General features: G+C 36.2%; 1 protein-coding gene across 1 annotated transcript in view; it reads left to right on the forward strand.

Annotated features, from left to right (window-relative positions):
- PSME4 (proteasome activator subunit 4) overlaps positions 1-18424 on the forward strand; it is a 101747-nt gene that overhangs the window by 25239 nt on the left and 58084 nt on the right. The window contains exons 2-5 of the mRNA XM_065891554.1: positions 2947-3087; positions 3725-3841; positions 15053-15097; positions 17286-17435. Coding sequence (XP_065747626.1) covers positions 2947-3087; positions 3725-3841; positions 15053-15097; positions 17286-17435 — 453 coding nt within the window. The remainder of the gene's footprint in view (positions 1-2946; positions 3088-3724; positions 3842-15052; positions 15098-17285; positions 17436-18424) is intronic.

An 18424-nucleotide genomic window follows, 5' to 3' on the forward strand; every position in this document is an offset into this window, starting at 1 on the left:
TCTCACAAGAGGGAGTGAGAGCACGTCCTTCTACTCCGCCATCTTGGTTCCCGTCCCCTATTGTGGTTTTAATTTGATTTTAGTGATGAACAGTGATGTTGAGTATCTTTTCATATGCTTATCAGTCATGTGGATGTTGTCTTTTGAGAACTGCCTTCCTGAGTCTTTTGCCCATTGTTTATTTGGTTGTGTTTATTATTGATTTGAAGGAGTTCTTAAGTAGTTTGGGAGAGTACTTTGTCAGATGGTGATATGTATTCCAAATATCTGCCTGGGCTTTTTTATTTTCAGTGGTGTTTTATTGTGAATAGAAGTTCCTGATTTTAATGAAGACCAGTTATTAATTTTCTTCTTTTAGTACTTTTTGTGTTCTTCAGAAGAAGTCTTGGTCTTTTTTTTTTTTTTTTTTGTGGTACGCGGGCCTCTCACTGTTGTGGCCTCTCCTGTTGCGGAGCACAGGCTCCGGACGCGCAGGCTCAGCGGCCATGGTTCACAGGCCTAGCTGCTCCCCAGCATGTGGGATCTTCCTGGACCGGGGCACGAACCCATGTCCCCTGCATCGGCAGGCAAACTCTCAACCACTGCGCCACCAGGGAAGCCCTTGGTCTGTGTTTTGAGAAATGCTGATGCAGGAATCACTTTCTGCTTGGCAAGAACTATTTGCTGTTGACAGGGCAAATAGGTTTCTGAGTAATCCCCCTAAAATCTCTAGTTTTGTCAGCATTTCTAGCTCCTCTAAGAATCCCTGGGTTGGTCTCTTCTTTTCATAGTATTAAATTTTGGACTCTATGAATTTTATGTCCCTAATGTTTACACAATTTATACTACAGTAAAAAGGCCTGTAGGTAAATTATTTCAGTTGCTTAGAGCAGTGTTTCTTCAAGTTTTCCACAGAAGTCTTTACGCCACAAGGGAGAGTAAGTGCATAACCGCAGGCGCACTTGGAGCCCTGTCAAGGCCTGAGGTAGCCACTGGGAACAAGAAGTGTTTCATTGGACTCTTCTGTTTTATCTTTAAAATATGTGCTGTTTCTTAGGGGGTATGGTTTGTTTTCACTTGAAAGTAGCGTTTAAATGATTCTAGCTTTTACTCCTAAATTTAGAGTGAAATTGAGGGAGGCTTCAGGAGTCTGTACCATGTTCATTCAGCAGCCTGAAGTATCTCTGGCAGCCCTGGGCTTAGGGTCTCTATGTATTGTCTTCATTAGCCCATTTCCTTTACCAGGCCTAGGTGGTTAAGAAACTTTCACGGTAATTACTGACAGAGGCAAAACAATATCTCAGGTCTCATTGCTGTCTCCCCTCACCGCCCCCACCCCCGCCCCAATACTGTTCGATCGCCTAGTAATAAGGTGAAATCATGGGATTATACCTTGAAAGTTCAGACAGACAAGAGCTGAATAAATATGCAGCAGCCTGAGAAAATTAAAAAAAGAGTGCTCTTATTGGACCAAGAATATTGAGGATTTTCTGGAAAAAGAAAAACAGGTATTCTAATTTTAGAAGTTAAACGCACGTTTAATTTGATCTTAGCTGTTGGGGAAGTGCTAAAGATCATATAAGGAATGTTAATGCTGTGTCTTCTGTTGAATTATGTATTTGTCTATAAAATGGTCTTCCTCAAAGGAGTTTATGATTTTAAGTATCGGTAATTTGTTCTAAGTAAGTTTTTGTTAAGTTTTAGTTACTTCTGAATCCTTAACTATGCCGTGCTTAGTCATTCTTGCTTTTTGGGACACCTTTTCCTTAAATTGCTTATAGTTGACGCTTTTGTTTACATTGATTCCCTAAAGTTAAAAAATTGAAAACATATAATTTTGAGATAAAATACTGTGCTTTTTGGGTAGCAACATAATTTTATTATAGTTATGAGTTAATGCCTAGAAACAAATAGTACAAGTTAGGTAACGCTGTATTGTTTCAGGATTCTCAGTAAGCGTTCATCAAAGATTCTTGTGGTTAAAACAGTAAACTTCTATGTCTGTACTCTTTTGTTCTGTTTTATAGTGTTGTGATATGATGTTTTTAAGTAGTTTCAGCAAGTCATTAGGTAGATTGTTATTCTGAATGAGCACTTGTTTAATAAAGGAAAGGGTGCAGGGGGATTCTTTTCAGGTTACTGTGTCCAAAGACCAGTTAAAACCATGCAAAAATAAAAGAGCAGTGTTACAATTGGTCATTAAATGTTGATGTGAATTCAGTCATTATAACTGAATTATAAGTTTTTTGTCAATAAAGTACTTATTTGGTAATCTCTTAATTAAAATATAGAGTAAGTCTTTCCTGCACAGTGATGAGTGTGCAGTGTGATAAAATGTTTGACATCAAAGACTTTTGAAATTGAAGTGTACCAATACATATTTTTTTTTATTGTGGCAAACTCTTAAATTTACCCTCTTAAAAAAAAAAAAAAAATTTACCCTCTTAACAATTTTTAAGTGTACAGTATGGTATTGCTAACTGTGTGTACATTGTTATACAACAGATCTCTAGAATTTTTCATCTTATATGACTGAAACCCTATACCCATTGTACAATAGCTCCCTGTCTGCCTTCCCAGCCCCTGGCAACCACCATTGTACTTTCTGTTTCTATGACTTTGATTACTTTAGATACTGCATATAAGTGGAATCATGCAGGATTTGACTTTTTTTGATTGTCTTATTTCACTTAGCATAATGTCCTCAAGGTCCATCTGTGTTTTAGCATATGACAGCTTTCTTCTTAAAGGCTGAATAATATTCCATTGTGTATATATGTGTGTGTGTGTGTATGTGTATATATATATATATATATATATATATATATAAAACATTTTCTTTATCCATTTGTCTGTTGGTGGGCATTTATGTTACTTCCACACTTTGGCTATGTGAATAATGCTGCAATGAACATGAATGTATCACGATATCTATTTTTAAAGGCTGTATCAATTTTTCTCTTGCAGATATATTCGACTTTATGGGAGAAAATTTAGCAAAGAAGATCATGTTCTTTTTATCAAATTATTATATGAGCTGGTATCAATTCCAAAACTGGAAATCAGCATGATGCAGGGATTTGCACGTCTCTTAATCAACTTGTTAAAGTAAGTCAATGTCCTGTGATTTCTGCTAAGATTTTTTTTTTTTCTTCAAGGTTTTAGGGAATGAGGAGAGCTAAGTGTTCTTTGGTAAGAAGACCAAGTCCCAAATTACCATTTTGGAAAAAGATTGCAGAAAACTTTATCATAAGTTTAAACCCCATGTGTTAATTAACCTTTTAATTAAGATTCCTTTTTCTCCATGAAGTCTTCTCTTCTCTAGTATATATTGAACTATATGTTGTCTGTTTGTTTCATTTATACTAATTACCTTCCCTTATGTAGACTGTAATATCCTTGTGAAGACAGGGATCATTTATTCTTTTGCTTATCCCAGGCACCCAGCACAATTCAGGAAACATTAAGTACTCCATAGATAGTGTGGGAAAGTATGAAACTCATCTACAATAATGGTGGCACAAATTTTAATGCCTCTTTTTACCTGGTGCCCCTTGAGGTTTGGACAGCAGCAAAAGTCCTGGTGCATTGTTCTTCCTCCTACCATGTTTTGCCAGTGAGTGGCTGAGGATGGGGAAAAGCAAAACCTACTGTGATGACAGCAACATTTAACAACTGTTCTCCCTGTGTAGTATACACACCCTGAGCAAGCATACACACATGTATTTACTCTTTCTTTAATTAGGAAAAAGGAACTTCTTTCAAGAGATGACTTGGAGTTACCTTGGAGACCACTTTATGACATGGTGGAAAGAATATTATATTCCAAGACAGAGCACCTGGGATTAAATTGGTTTCCTAAGTAAGTATTTCCATTTAAAGTACTTTTGGGGAGCACTTTTGGGGACTCTTAGGGGTTTGATCATAATTGAGAAATGTTGGGTTACTTGAGATAAGCAAGCAAATACACATTTTAATGTGCTCATTTTTATGTATCTTGACTCCTAAAACAATTTATTGCCCTCTTTAAGCTATATCTGAAGCTGCACTTAAGAATTTCCCACCACCATATCTCTAACAGCTAACATCACCATACTGGCCAAAGAAAAGAAGAGATTTTTGTTTGAAATCTAATATTTTGTCATGTACATTTGGCGTTCTTCATAGTGTATCCACATATGTTTTAATTCTTCAAGTAAAATGAATGCTTCAAGAGGAGGAGCTTTGCGTATTCCAGGGGGCACCCACATCCCAGAGCACACACACTCCCAGTTAAAGGAGCATCAGTTTCAGTGATTGACTGTGTTATAGTACAAATTATTCAAATGCACGGTCTTTGGTTTATGTTATTTTCTAGTAATGTTTAGACATAAAAGACTATAAATCTCTGGCTGTTTATGGCTTCTTGTACACACATCCTGACTCTTCCAGATCTCTAATTTTCGTACATTTTGTATTTTATTCTGAACCTTTACAGAGTACAGTATAATCATCTGTCCTTTTTGATTAATAGTGATTTCAGGCTTGACTGCAAAGTGTCATTTTTCCCTGTTAACAAGGGTTTGTCCAGTTGTGATCTAGCTCTTAATTTTCTCAGTCTTAGCGTGTTTGGCTTAAAGTACTCTTAAATTTGTGATTGAGGTTTATTTTTAGGAAATCTTTTTTTAAACTTTTAATAGCTGTTTCCTCTTATTATCTAGAGTTGTTTCTCATATACATATGTACTCATTTTCTGAAGAACACCGTTTTATATGCCTGTATTATTTTCCTTTTTCTCTTTTATAAATGAAGTCTTTGAACATTTATTTCTGTGGTTTTTCTCTCAATCCTAGACATGTTTACATATCTACCCAGTTCAGTTCATTTAATCCGTGATTAATCCTTAGGCCTCACTTAAATCAGCAGTCGTAAGTGAATATTTTTGAAAATGACTGCTGATGGCAGACTTTAAAGACTTTTAGGTCATAGGTAAAGAGTGAAATGATGTAAATGGAAAGAGTAAAAAAAAAAGCATACTATAGGTAATTGTGAACTTAGGCCCTAATTGTTTTTTGGACAGTAGTCACAAATACTCTCAGAAGGTATTTCAGTCAGTCATGGTCAGAAGGTATTTATTTCTTGAAGATTTCATGTGTTAAAACAAGGAAACCCATTTCAACCATAAAAGTGGCAGAATTCATCATGAAACTAAATGGTGCAATGTTCAAGTGTGTTTTTACTAATATTTATTATGAAAACCCCAAATTTAACATGAAAGATTACTTTTGAGTTATTTCTGCCGGAGGGAGCATGGAACAGACTGGATTGACTAGACCTCAAAATCTGAGCCTATTAAACTTTTTTTTTTTTTACAGCTGTTTTATTTTATTTTATTATTATTTTGGGGGGCTGTGTTGGGTCTTTGTTGCTGTGCGCGGGCTTTCTCTAGTTGCGGTGAGCAGGGGCTACTCTTTGTTGAGGTGTGCGGGCTTCTCATTGCGGTGGCTTCTCGTTTTGGAGCACAGGCTCTAGGTGCGCAGGCTTCAGTAGTTGCAGCATGCAGGCTCAGTAGTTGTGGCTCGCGGGCTCTAGAGCGCAAGCTCAGTAGTTGTGGTGCACAGACTTAGTTGCTCCGCGGCATGTGGGATCTTCCTGGACCAGGGATTGAACCCGTGTCCCCTGCATGGGCAGATGGATTCTCAACCACTGGGCCACCAGGGAAGTCCTGAGCCCATTGAACTTTTGACTAGAATCACCATTTCATAGATTTCAGGGACCTTTAAATGGAGTTCAAAATCAGTTATCTTTCTAAAATTTTCCTGGCTCATTTTTTGACTGCCTTTGAAAGTCTTTGGTAAATCATGGGGGAGGGAAAGCTATTCCTTCAGTAATTTCTCCTTCTTCAGCATTTCTTTTACTTCTTTATAACCAAGTGTCACACTTCCTGCCCTGACAGCTGTAACTTTGCAAAGGCAGCCACTTTTTTTTTTAAGTACTATGTCGTTATTAATAAATATCTATGGCTTTCCTCTTCAGCGATGCCATTGTTTTCCAGGAAATTTTGTTAACGCTTATTACTGTTAGTGTCAATCATTGTTTATAGTTCCTTCCCTGCATCTTGATACTAATTACCATGTCATTTCCTGAGGCTTCACATCATCCTTGCTGTTATGGAAACCTTCCTTAAAAGTTTCACCTTGGCTGTTCTTGGTCTTTTGAAGAGACATAAAGTCTTTGATGAAATCTTTACTTGGTTTACAGTGTGACTCTTAACTCTAATAGACTTTTGTATTCTGTAGATAACTATTCCAAAATGAAATTCATAAATAGCATGACCTTTCTATACTCAAAAATAAATAATGTTTTAACCGTAAAAGAAATAATGGGAAAGTAGTTTATTATAAAGCAATATATATTTCAAACATGCATGCACTATTATACTAAAAAACGCAGTATAGGAGACTTCTCTGGTGGTCCAGTGGTTAAGAATCCACCTTTCAGTGCAGGGGACGTGGGTTTGATTCCTGGTCGGGGAGCTAAGATCCCACATGCCACGGGGCAACTAAGCCCGCACGCCGTAACTACTGAACCCACATGCCACAACTAGAGAGAAACCTGTGCACCACAATGAAAGATTCCGCTTGCCACAAGACCTGACGCAGCCAAAAATAAATAAATAAATATTTAAAAAACAAAACCGTATGGTATTCAGATTTTGCATCTACTTTTAATGAGTAAGTTTGGATTTAAAAGTAAAAAGGTCAAAACACATTCTGGGGGCTTCCCTGGTGGCGCAGTGGTTGGGAGTCTGCCTGCTAATGCAGGGGACACGGGTTCGAGCCCTGGTCTGGGAGGTTCCCACATGCCGCGGAGCAATTGGCCCCGTGGGCCACAACTACTGGGCCTGCGCGTCTGGAGCCTGTGCTCCGCAACAAGAGAGGCCGCGATAGTGGGAGGCCCGCGAACTGCGATGAAGAGTGGCCCCCGCTCAACACAACTGGAGAAGGCCCTCGCGCAGAAACGAAGACCCAACACAGCCAAAAATAAATAAATAAAATTTAAAAAAAAAAAAAAAAAAAACACATTCTGTATCAGAAGTACAAGAAAATGTAAGATAAACAGCATAGCAGCATTGTAAGTGGACACTGAAATAAAAACTAGTGCTAGGATACAGAATAACAGGCCACACTTACTTAAATACGATGAGAGGGAGAGAGAAATAACTTTAATTTCGGACTACTGCCTGGGAAAAAAAGAAGTAAGATACTGTTGCAGGTGAGCTGGCCTTATTTATAGCATAGTGTCACAATGATTCTTTATGTAATTATGTGGGATGGTGTAGTTACTTAGTATTACAAAACATTATTTTTAAACATTATCACATGTGAAAGAAATAGGCAAAGGATGAATTAGGAAAAGAAACATTAATATAGGAAGCCATAGAGAATTTGTGCAGCAGACTTTTGCCAAAATAAACAATGTCAATGTGTAATTTTCACAACATAAATTGTCTTTTGTGTCCTACCAAAATAAGGATGACATTCCAGAAAAATATGAAGCATTTTAACAACAAAATTATTAATGAAATTCTCTGACATCCTCTTTCTTTGTGTATCTGATAATTGCAAGTGTAGTGACAATTGGTTCTAAGACTGTTAAAGCAATCTTCAATCTTAGTTACATATTTGTATGAAAACTACACATGCACAGGGATTTAGTTTTGGCAAATCAAGTGGGGCAACTGGAATTGCCATTATGCTGTTAATTTTTTTTTTCTTTCAGGAATCATGAATAACCGTAGATAAAATTTTCAGCCAAAGTACAGCCTTCCTTCAATTTACATGTTAGTTGTATTCCTAGAGATTCGATGTCTATTAAAACTGTGTGAAAAATAGTTAATGTTTAAAGCAGTTAACTTTTAGTTCAAGAATTTTTAACCTGTATAACCGTGCATTGGGACATTTGAAAGTCTTGAAGTAATAATTTTTTGTTGAGTCTGGCTATTCCATGAATTGCAGGATATCTAATATACCTGACTTTTAATCAGTAAAGGTCCAGTGAGTCCTCCCCACAATTGTGATAGTTAAAAATGTCCCTTACATTTCCAGAATGCGCCCTGCATGTGGTTAGAGGCTTATGGATTTGCTGTCCTCTTAGCCTGCATCCATGCAAGTTAAAGTTTGCTGCCTCATTAATCAGTCTCTCCTGTTTTCTTACCATTGGTCCAGCACTTTTTGCTTTCTTTTTTTCTGTTTTTAATTCTTTAAGATCCAGGTCTTTTAGTTTCCAAACCAGTATTCTTTTTCCTGTTCCAGTGCTTCTCAGATTGTCCATTTAATACCTCCTTCCCTTTCCCCAAAGATGTTTCTTAAGAGGTGTGGTGTGAGAAATTTCTTGGAATTTTTACATTTTATCTTAAACATTCATATATTTATTAGGCATATTAAGTAATGCATTCATAAGTAAAAATTTCTTCCATATGTATCTCTTGACTAAAGTTGATGCTCCAAGAAGATGAACTCTATTGACCTAGTGGCTTGGAGCACTTACACACAGGGCTGTGTGTGTCCACTAAAAGGAGCACACATTGTGAAGTGCAGCTCTGTTGATGCATCCTGTTTTTAAAAATGATGATGTGTTGTTCCAGTTTGAAGTGATCAGAAAGAATACTGGGCATCTGGAACTACTTTTGGGGGGGCACTTTCGTAGTGAGAGGCAGCACTCTAGGACAAAATTTGAAACTTAATGTCTCTTCTGGTAAAAAAAAAAAAAAAAGCAGTTTTTCAGAATTGTAATTATTTATTCATTTTTTCTAATTTGCTTTAATCTTTTTACTGTTATTATCATATTTTACCTCTCCTTTTTTTTTTTTTTTTGCGGTATGCGGGCCTCTCACTGTTGTGGCCTCTCCTGCTGAGGAGCACAGGCTTCGGACGTGCAGGCCCAGCGGCCACAGCTCACGGGCCCAGCCGCTCCACGGCATGTGGGATCTTCCTGGACCGGGGCACGAACCCATGTCCCCTGCATCGGCAGGTGGACTCTCAACCACTGCGCCACCACGGAAGCCCTACCTCTCCTTTTGAAAGGAATATCTGTACCATATTTCCATTCAGGTCACACTGTATATAGTTACAACAATTAACTTTGAAAGATTTTCAGATTCTTTGGTTTTTGGACTGTTTCATCACACTTGCCTTGATTTTAATATTGGAGGAATCTGATGTGTTAGAGACACTAGTTGGAGAGCCATACAACAGTACTTTCACTTTTTGTTCCTCACAGCTAGTCTCTGTCCAGTGAATTTCTAAGATGGGACCATTTAAAACATTTGAAAATTTACTTTTCTACTTAAGATACTATTGGGGCTTCCCTGGTGGCGCGGTGGTTGGGAGTCCGCCTGCCGATGCAGGGGACACGGGTTCGTGCCCCGTTCCGGGAAGATCCCACATGCTGCAGAGCGGCTAGGCCCGTGAACCATGGCTGCTGAGCCTGTGCGTCCGGAGCCTGGGCTCTGCAACGGGAGAGGCCACAGCAGTGAGAGGCCCGCGTACTGGAAAAAAAAAAAAAAAAAAAAAAAGATACTATTTAGTACACTAGTATAGCAAGTGTTTATAGCCCAGGGATAGAAGTGTGACTTTTTACAAACATTTTATTTCAGAAAATTCCTTAAGGAGCCCTTTAATATGGCATGCTTTGGGAGTTAGTATTTTGTTTTGAGTATTTTCATCTTAAATGTATTCTGAGACATTTTGAAACAGTTTTGTCAGCTGACTGCATGTATTCATAACTATTTTTAGAATACCATTTTTATAATCAAACGTGAAAGCTTTTTTCATTTGTTAACTGTTTGTCTTTCAAGTCTTAAACTCATGTGCCTTATGTGTTTGTCTTTATTGAAACCACTGCTTAGAATGCCATGCATTTCAACATGATTTTAAAAGCTGATTCCATTGTTTGAAGCAAGGATTATTAAACTTCCTTCTCCTTTCCCCTATTTTCTTCTCTGTCCCCTCCTCCTTCTTTTTTGCTTCCTCTCCTCCTTCCCTCCTCCTTTCTGTCTTTTTGCCTCAGTGGCAAAAGACCCTTTTTACTTTCATCTGTTTTTACTTTCTACTGGAGAAACAATTTGTAGGGTTTTTTTATTCAAAAGAAAAATTAAAATTGGAAAAAACCTAGGTAGTTGTGAACTTGATACTAGCAACTTAAGAGCTGCTTATTGTTTACTTTGTAAAAGAAGCATCTGAATCTTTTGGGCATGATTTTATGTCATAAAGCAGTGTCCCACACACTTAATTGGAATAACATATTACAGGTTACAAATGTAGGCAGCACGGTAACGAAAGGTATTGCTACTAACAAAATGTGGGGGAATTATGCATGGATCAGTTTTTACAAATGAACATAGATAATTCATGTTTGAATTGCTATGTGTATATATAGAGATTTATTTAGTTTTATTACTATCAGTTCAGTTTTTGTGGGTTGTTTGGTGTTTTAAAGGTTTACATATTTGCATCATGAGTAGCTTGGGCCTAGATAACTCATTTACATTTTAAAAACATTTAAATGTCTATTTTTCTTTTATATATATTCTAAGGTGGATCATACAGTATTAAACTATTTTTCATATTAATCTGCCTCTGGAGAAATTTGATATTTCCCTTTTCTGGTACTTGTTCTTGATTTCTTCTTTCTCTGTTAAATCTAAAAGGACCATTTGAATTGGTACTCTTATCCTTAAGATACAGTTAAATCCTTTGTTCCCCCATCAACACATGAAAATGACATGTTCTTAACCTCTGTTGGGGTTTCTTGATATGTGTAGCCACATTTCTAAGCTTAAGTTACTACCAGCAACTCAAGAATGATCTTTAGCTACAGAATTTAACATGATAATGAAATATGAAAGTAATTTGTCTGAGAACCTGTTGAAATTTAAAATAGTTTACAGTTATTTTGTTAATAAACAATGATTATTAATATGGCATTTGCAGTGATTTTTTTAACATGGTATTTGAGGAACATTCTATTTGCTTTTTTAAAAATTCTATTTTTATTTGGAAATTAGAGAATAATTGGTTGATTTTATTAATTTTTATTAATGACTTTGATAGTGCTTCTTTCAAAAGTTGTGCTACAATGATCTTTCTCTAGAAACTGCTCTTTTTAAACCAGTTTAAAAAACACTCGGTTCACATTGATCAGGCTTGTCATCACTTGTAGCAATTATACACACTCTTTACATGGGTGGTCAGAATCATTACAATTTCTTAACATTTACTTGCCATAGAGGCATACTTTTTTCTTGAAGTAATTGTATTGAAAAACCCATGTTAATGCTACATCAGTGATGAAGATGTTATAATTTATTTAGACTGTCCTCAGGTAAAATTATCTTGAACCTAATTTTGTGTGAAGTGGCTGTGAAAAATGACTGCTGATTTAACTAAGCAGTATTAGATTTTGTAAGATTAGATATGCGGTGGATAGTGTTTGACTAACTGATGGTGGATTTGTTTGGATTTAGGAAAAGCAGGAAAAAACTGATATATTAAGTTACAAGGAGGTTGAGGCAGAGGTATGTAGAATATACCAGGGTTATAGTTTCCCAGTTCATTTATAAAAAAGCAAATATGATTACTCTGAAGTTAAATTTTAGTTCAAGAATTGTGAAGTGAAGCTGAACGTAGTTCTGCCCGTGGGCAGTCCACACTACTCTCATCTTGAATTTGTCATTTTCTGTACATTTCTCTGGTTTAGAAGTGAATATTGTCCTGACAGTTAGGTAAGGCTAAGGAGGTAGGAATCATAAACCTCAAGGTTTATATAAGTCCACTGTCTCAGTAACTGGAGGCTAAGGCTTTTGGCTTTCCTCAGGCTTCTCTGCTACATATTTGGCATTTATTAACTTAAGGCATACTTAAGTACTTAAGTATTTATCTGGCATACTTTATTAACATAAGCAATCATAAAGAATGTCATCATAAGGAAATTGCATCCCAGAGAGGAAAATTCACACAGAGTCATTTGTTGAAACTGGGACAAGAGCTCAAGAACTGGGACAAGAACTTACTTTCTGCCCTGATAAATAGGGTGGCAGTTGGGGAAGGACTTTCCTATTTTGATGCAATTTCCTAAATGTAAATTAATAGCTTCTCAGAGGCAGTAGAATAAATGTAAAAGCAAAATGAGTACAAATTTTCATTCTTAAGGAGGTTGAAAATATAATTTATTTTGGCCAGATATGAAATAATAATTGTAGGTAACATTTATTGTGCTTAATTCTGGGCCAGATAACTGCATTCTTTACATTATCTTATTTAATTTTTTTAACAGCTCTTATATACATATGAGGCTGTAATACCACGCTACTAGTAAGTAGCAGGACAGGTATTCAAATTCAGATCTGTCTAACTCTAAGCCCAGGCTGTGAACCATTCATTACATGATACACTGTGGCTTTCTTTTCAGGCTAACATGCGTTTACTAAGAGGAAATAGGGTACGAGAAAACCCACCCAAAACTTAGTCCCTCTGTAGATCCCTTTTGATTTAAAAAAAAAAAAAAAAGTGTTTTGAATTGTTGTCACTTTAGTATTAGAAATTTCCAACAATTGGAAAAGTTTTTAGTGATTATTCACTCCCTCTAAAAATTAGTGAAATATAATCTAGTAGCATCTAGCCATAACCTTTTATTTTATTTTTAAACAGAAACATTGTTCCCTTCATCTTGAGAGATTACAAGAATCACAAATGGTCACTATACAGATATCACAGGTTAGAGAGATTGTACCCTTTTCTGGCTAAAGAGTATAAATCCAATGGCACAGGCCTTATTAAGGAGGGGTTGAAACAGACTTTATTTAGATGAACTAAATCACATTCCCACACACCCTATTCCTCTAATGAGTGAAGTGACAGCTATCAAAGTCTTACAATTAACCTTCTATTCTGAAGAGTGAAGGGAACTGGAGAAAACATGTAGCTATGCAGCCTTTTATGACTTGCTTTCTAGAATCATTTTTGACATTATAGGAAGTTTGTTGGTAGAATAGAAAAATTACCAGTGAAAATAGCAGGTTTTCTGTGTTGTACTCTCAAACAAGCTGCCACAGAAACAGTTAAAAGTAAATGTAAAGTTAACATGAACACAAACATTAGGAACTGGTAGAATTATAGATCTTCTGCTTATTTCCTTGGACCATAAGTTTACCATTTTAGAATTATATTTTTTAAAATCTGCATTTAAGTTAATCTCTTATTTCATTTGGAACTAGATGAATCTTCAGATCTTACCTATGAATTCTAAAATTTGTTTCTAAGTTGGTTCTTTGGTCCAAACTAAAAGAAGATCCAGAGATCGATGTTCTTTGTTGTCCTGATAGAAAATGTTTATACAGCGTTGTAAATAAATAAATATATTTATAATATATGTATATATGTAAATGAACACAGCCTTGTTATAAGCACTTTGGAAATGCCCAGAAGTAAAAAATCATAGTCGTGGTCTTCAGGGAGTTGTAAATGTAGTTGGAGAGAAGTTTGCTCCCCTCCCCCTCCTTTTTTTTTTTTAACTAGGCAAACTTAGATGTTCCCTCAATTAAACTCTGTTTCTGAGTTGATGAGTTTTTTTTGTGAGAGAAGGTAACATCTCTCTTTGATAATCAGAGAAAATGCTCCATGATGGCTCTCTGGCCATATGGTCATCTTTTTTATTTTAGAATTATCTCATGAGTTGTAGCCCGGTTTTCTCTTCAGTTAATTTTTTTCTGAGTACTTTTGAAATTAAAGAGGATTCTTACTGGGGCTTCCCTGGTGGCGCAGTGGTTGAGAGTCGGCCTGCCGATGCAGGGGACACGGGTTCGTGCCCCAGTCCGGGAAGATCCCACATGCCGCGGAGCGGCTGGGCCCGTGAGCCATGGCCGTGGAGCCTGCGCGTCCGGAGCCTGTGCTCTGCAATGGGAGAGGCCACAACAGTGAGAGGCCCGTGTACAGCAAAAAAAAAAGAGGATTCTTACTGCTTCAAGTAATGAAATTATAGTTTTCTCTCTTGGTTATATAGTACATTGATTACTTGTGTTGAGTTTGGTTTGTGTTATTCCTTGGAATTTCTTTGCAAATTAGTTCTTAAGCTTTCAGAGAAGTTGGATAGACTTCTGGACTTAAGAATTTCAAGCAGCTTAATGAGAAAGTGTCAGGTGGAAGCACTGCCTGAAAGTTACCCCTTTCCCCCATAATTTTTTCTCTTGAGATTTGGGGACTTGTTTTATTTTTACTTTTATACATCGTATTGTAAGTAGTCACACATTTATTTTAAAATTCCAGTTCAAAATCACCCTTTGTTTTGTTAATTTGCATTTGACCTCTTTTGACTGTGGTCTACTTAGAATTTTAAACATCCGTTCTGGTGATGTGTGTTTAAACCAGTACACACTAGCCTTTTCATTAAAGTAGAAGTGTTTATTATAAGTTCATATACAAATTTTTATGTTGTTTTCCTAAATTCACTTGAACCACCTACCAGTTGGAAAATAAGTTACAGCTTTTAATGTTCCTCAGCTAACTTCTTAAGTAGCTGGTCAGAAAGGTGACAGTTGCTAATTATTTTGATGATTGTTGCTGGCAATAAAGTGCCTTGGAGGGTTATAAAACTCTCATCAGTAGGTTACAGAAAACTGGTTTCTGGTAGTTGCTGACAGAGGCACACCAGACTTTGCTGTTTGTTTTTTGATGTAAAAGCACTTTAATAAAAATTTAAAATTAGTATTTGAAGCCACTGAACATACTTCTTGATGTATTGATAGGTATATGGTCATTGCTGCCCACTTAGTAAAGATCGAAGATGATTTGCCCTTTTTCTAGTTTTCTTCCCTTTTTTTCACTGCATAGAATGAACAAAATGAAGGCAAAGGGAAGAGTAGATTACAGAGTTTAGGTAGTTAATTGTTAGAGTTTTGTCTGTATGAAAGAGAAGGATTAGTCATTCCGTATACACAGATAATACCTAAATGTATGAGTGTATCTTAGAGATATTTATTAAAAATGTGTTCTTAAAATATACCAACCTAATTTATCAAATGGCTTTTTCCCCCCAGTTCTGTAGAAAATGTTCTCAAAACACTCGTGAAAAGCTGCCGACCGTAAGTAGCTTCTCAATTTATAAAGCCTCTATTGTTTCTGTGGGCTTTTCCCCATCTTTAGTATGCTTTGAAGAGGAATTTAGAGGTATAACTAGTCTCTGATATTGTGATGTTAGTCACTGGGCACAACATATCATCTCCAGCTCTTCAACTGAACTTTTCAGATTTCATTTATAAATTTAGAAATTTTTAACTGGTGTGGGTGTCAGTCACCCATTATAAAGTAAGAATGCAATAATGTACGTATAACTGGCTTCATCTGAAAGATTTTCCTAGAGTATTGTTACTCAGATCAAAAATATTTTCCAAAATGAGCCTTGTAGGTCTTATATTAAAATGAATAATAATACGATGGCGCATAAGTTTTTTTCTACTGTGTTCTGTTTCAGTAGAATATTTGACTTTGAACATCCCATATTCTTATGTTTAAAGATGAATATAGATAGAATTTAGTTTAATTAAAGTCCAGTTGTGTGGACTTGAACTATTTTTTCATTCTTGTTTATCAGGCTGTTCTAAGACATACTTCTGCTATGAATGCAGTGAATTCTTTTGAATGGAAATTCGTATATTTATCATATGCTTGTAATATGAGTTAAAGTTTTATAGATCAGATATTTGTTGCTGACTTCCTATACTACTCAGTCTCGGGGAAATGTATTTTCAAGATATAAAATGTCTCCTTTTAAGAGGCTTAAGATCTAACCTGAGTCATTCAATAAGCCACCAAGGAGCAGTGTCATTTTGTGAAACTTGATCATCACTGAGGTACTTACTGGTTTTTAGGTTCTTAGATAATTCATAGAATGCCCAAGCTTCTGTTTTGGATTACTAGGCTAACAGTTGATTCTGAATTAGGAAGGGGAATCAATGTATGAGATCTTTGAAGGTAGAACATATGAATATATTCTGCCTTTAAAAATTTTTTTAATTCTAACCTGTTGCACAACGATCTGGTACATAAATGCTCGATGAACTCAACAGAAGAATAACTAGAAATGTAATTGTATTTTTCACATAAAGGAATGAAGGGTGATTCTAATAACACAGATGTATAAAGATATAATAAGATTAATAATATGATGTATAGGGCTTCCCTGGTGGCGCAGTGGTTGAGAGTCCGCCTGCCGATGCAGGGGACGCGGGTTCGTGGCCCGGTCCAGGAAGATCCCACATGCCGCGGAGCGGCTGGGCCCGTGAGTCATGGCCGCTGAGCCTGCGCGTCCGGAGCCTGTGCTCCGCAACGGGAGAGGCCCGCATACCGCAAAAAAAAAAAAAAATAATATGATGTGTAGGCCAAACCTCCAAGTGTATTTGAAAGGGTTTACTAACTTTTTGGGCCATACCCAAATCATAAATTTTCATATGCTTTTCATTATTTTAAACCTCAGTTGCCTACCCATTTGGGTATCCATTCCATACCCAAATGGATAATGGGTCCTCCTTATCCATTTACCTTCATTTTGTGTGTGTCTGCACACTTCAGATTTTATTTTTCTAAATCTTCTCTACCCCAGGGATGCTCCTGCCCATTTCATAGAATTTTACAATGTTAGAGCCTATAGGACTCGATCATCTAGCCCAGTCCTCTCTTGTATATAGGAAGAAATGTATAATCAGCAAAGTGAGAAAGAGAACATCAACCTAGGAGCCTCTGGTCCAGTGAGGTAAATGGTTTGTTTCTAAAGTGCCTAGAGGTTCCTGGGCTGATGTTCTCTTTCTCACTTTGCTGACTATACATTTCTTATATAGACTGGATTCCCTATGACAAGATTTTTTTTTTTCTATTGCTATTGCACAGCACATAGGATGAAAAAATACAACAATCATGTTTAAGTTTGTAGGTGATTTGAATGACTTTGTATTTTATCTGAGGTTTATCAACTTTATGTTGGGTTGGCCAGAAAGTTTGTTCAGCCATCTTACAGAAAAACCCAAACGAACTCTTTGGCCAACTCAATAACATTTTCCCAAGTCCACAGACAAGAAAATTTATCTTATCTAAGTGTGATAGGCTATTTATTTTAGAGTTATAAAAATGTGTGTTTCTTGTAAGTAATATCACACACATTGATAGTGTGTGATATTATCTCATGAGTATCTTCACCTTCTCCTCCTTTTTTGTCAGTCATATAATGATGTAGAGCATTTAGCCAATGATCAGATACATGAAAACCTTCTTTATTAGTTATTTTCCAGCAGATGCCACAGCTGAGATGCTAGAAGAATGGCGGCCATTAATGTGCCCTTTTGATGTAACGATGCAAAAGGCCATCACTTATTTTGAAATATTTCTTCCTACCTCCCTTTCTCCAGAACTTCATCATAAAGGTTTTAAGTAAGTATATCTATATATCTTGACAAATTCTAGAATATAGTAGGGAATACATACATATACATATATACACATATATATGTATTATGTATATACATTACAAACTATTAAAGCAATAATAAGTAAAAAATTTACCAACTCAGCCATTACGTTTCTTATACTTGAAGTGTGTATGTGAAGGCTAAAACAGTTAAATATAGGATTGCAAATAAAGAGAGAATAACACTTGTATGTCAAGCCAAGTAAGATGTGGGCTTTAATTTAAGATATTGGGAGAGAAAGAATAATAAGTACAAAAAGGGGTTGAAAATTTCAATAAATAGGCAGTGGTGGAAATGTTAAATTGCATAGAGTTTAGGGAAGGGAAAAGTGTTTTTCTAAACCTTGGTTTTAACCCTCATCATGTGTAGCATAGTTTTTTTTGGTCTTTTTTTTTTTTTTTAACTTGTTCTAGTCTTTTCACTGTTTTTAAGAACTGTTTTTTTCTTAGATGACTGCAGGTATATCATAAACCCAAGAATGAAAATATTTAGGTTGTACTTTTATGAACAAAGTAAAAGGTATGAGGAAAAGACTGGAAGGATCATAGTAATTATCAGTATATTATGGGTTTATGCTTAGCCCTCCCACTCCCCCAGCATGTTTTCTGTAGCGAGATGTCAAATCTTTTATTTCAGTCAAATCAGAAATTTTGTATCTAGCTGTATGTTTGTGAAATTTTAATTAAAAATTTGTAATTTCTTTGATATTTGTAAAGATTGGTTAATAACATTCAGATGTTTTCTTGCCCCTATAGTCTCTTCTGTTGGGTTGGCCAAAAAGTTCATTGGGGTTTTTCTGTAAGATGTTACTTTTTGGCCAATCCAATGTTTCTTTAATTTGAGAGTTTCCACCACTATAATTTAATTACTCCTAAAACTTTGTGGCTCATTTCTTTTATGGAGCATTTACCATAGTGCTAGTTAATGGTGTAATTACTAGTTGGCATGTTA

The sequence above is a fragment of the Phocoena phocoena genome, chromosome 14, assembly GCF_963924675.1.
Source record: "Phocoena phocoena chromosome 14, mPhoPho1.1, whole genome shotgun sequence".
Classification (NCBI taxonomy): domain Eukaryota; kingdom Metazoa; phylum Chordata; class Mammalia; order Artiodactyla; family Phocoenidae; genus Phocoena; species Phocoena phocoena.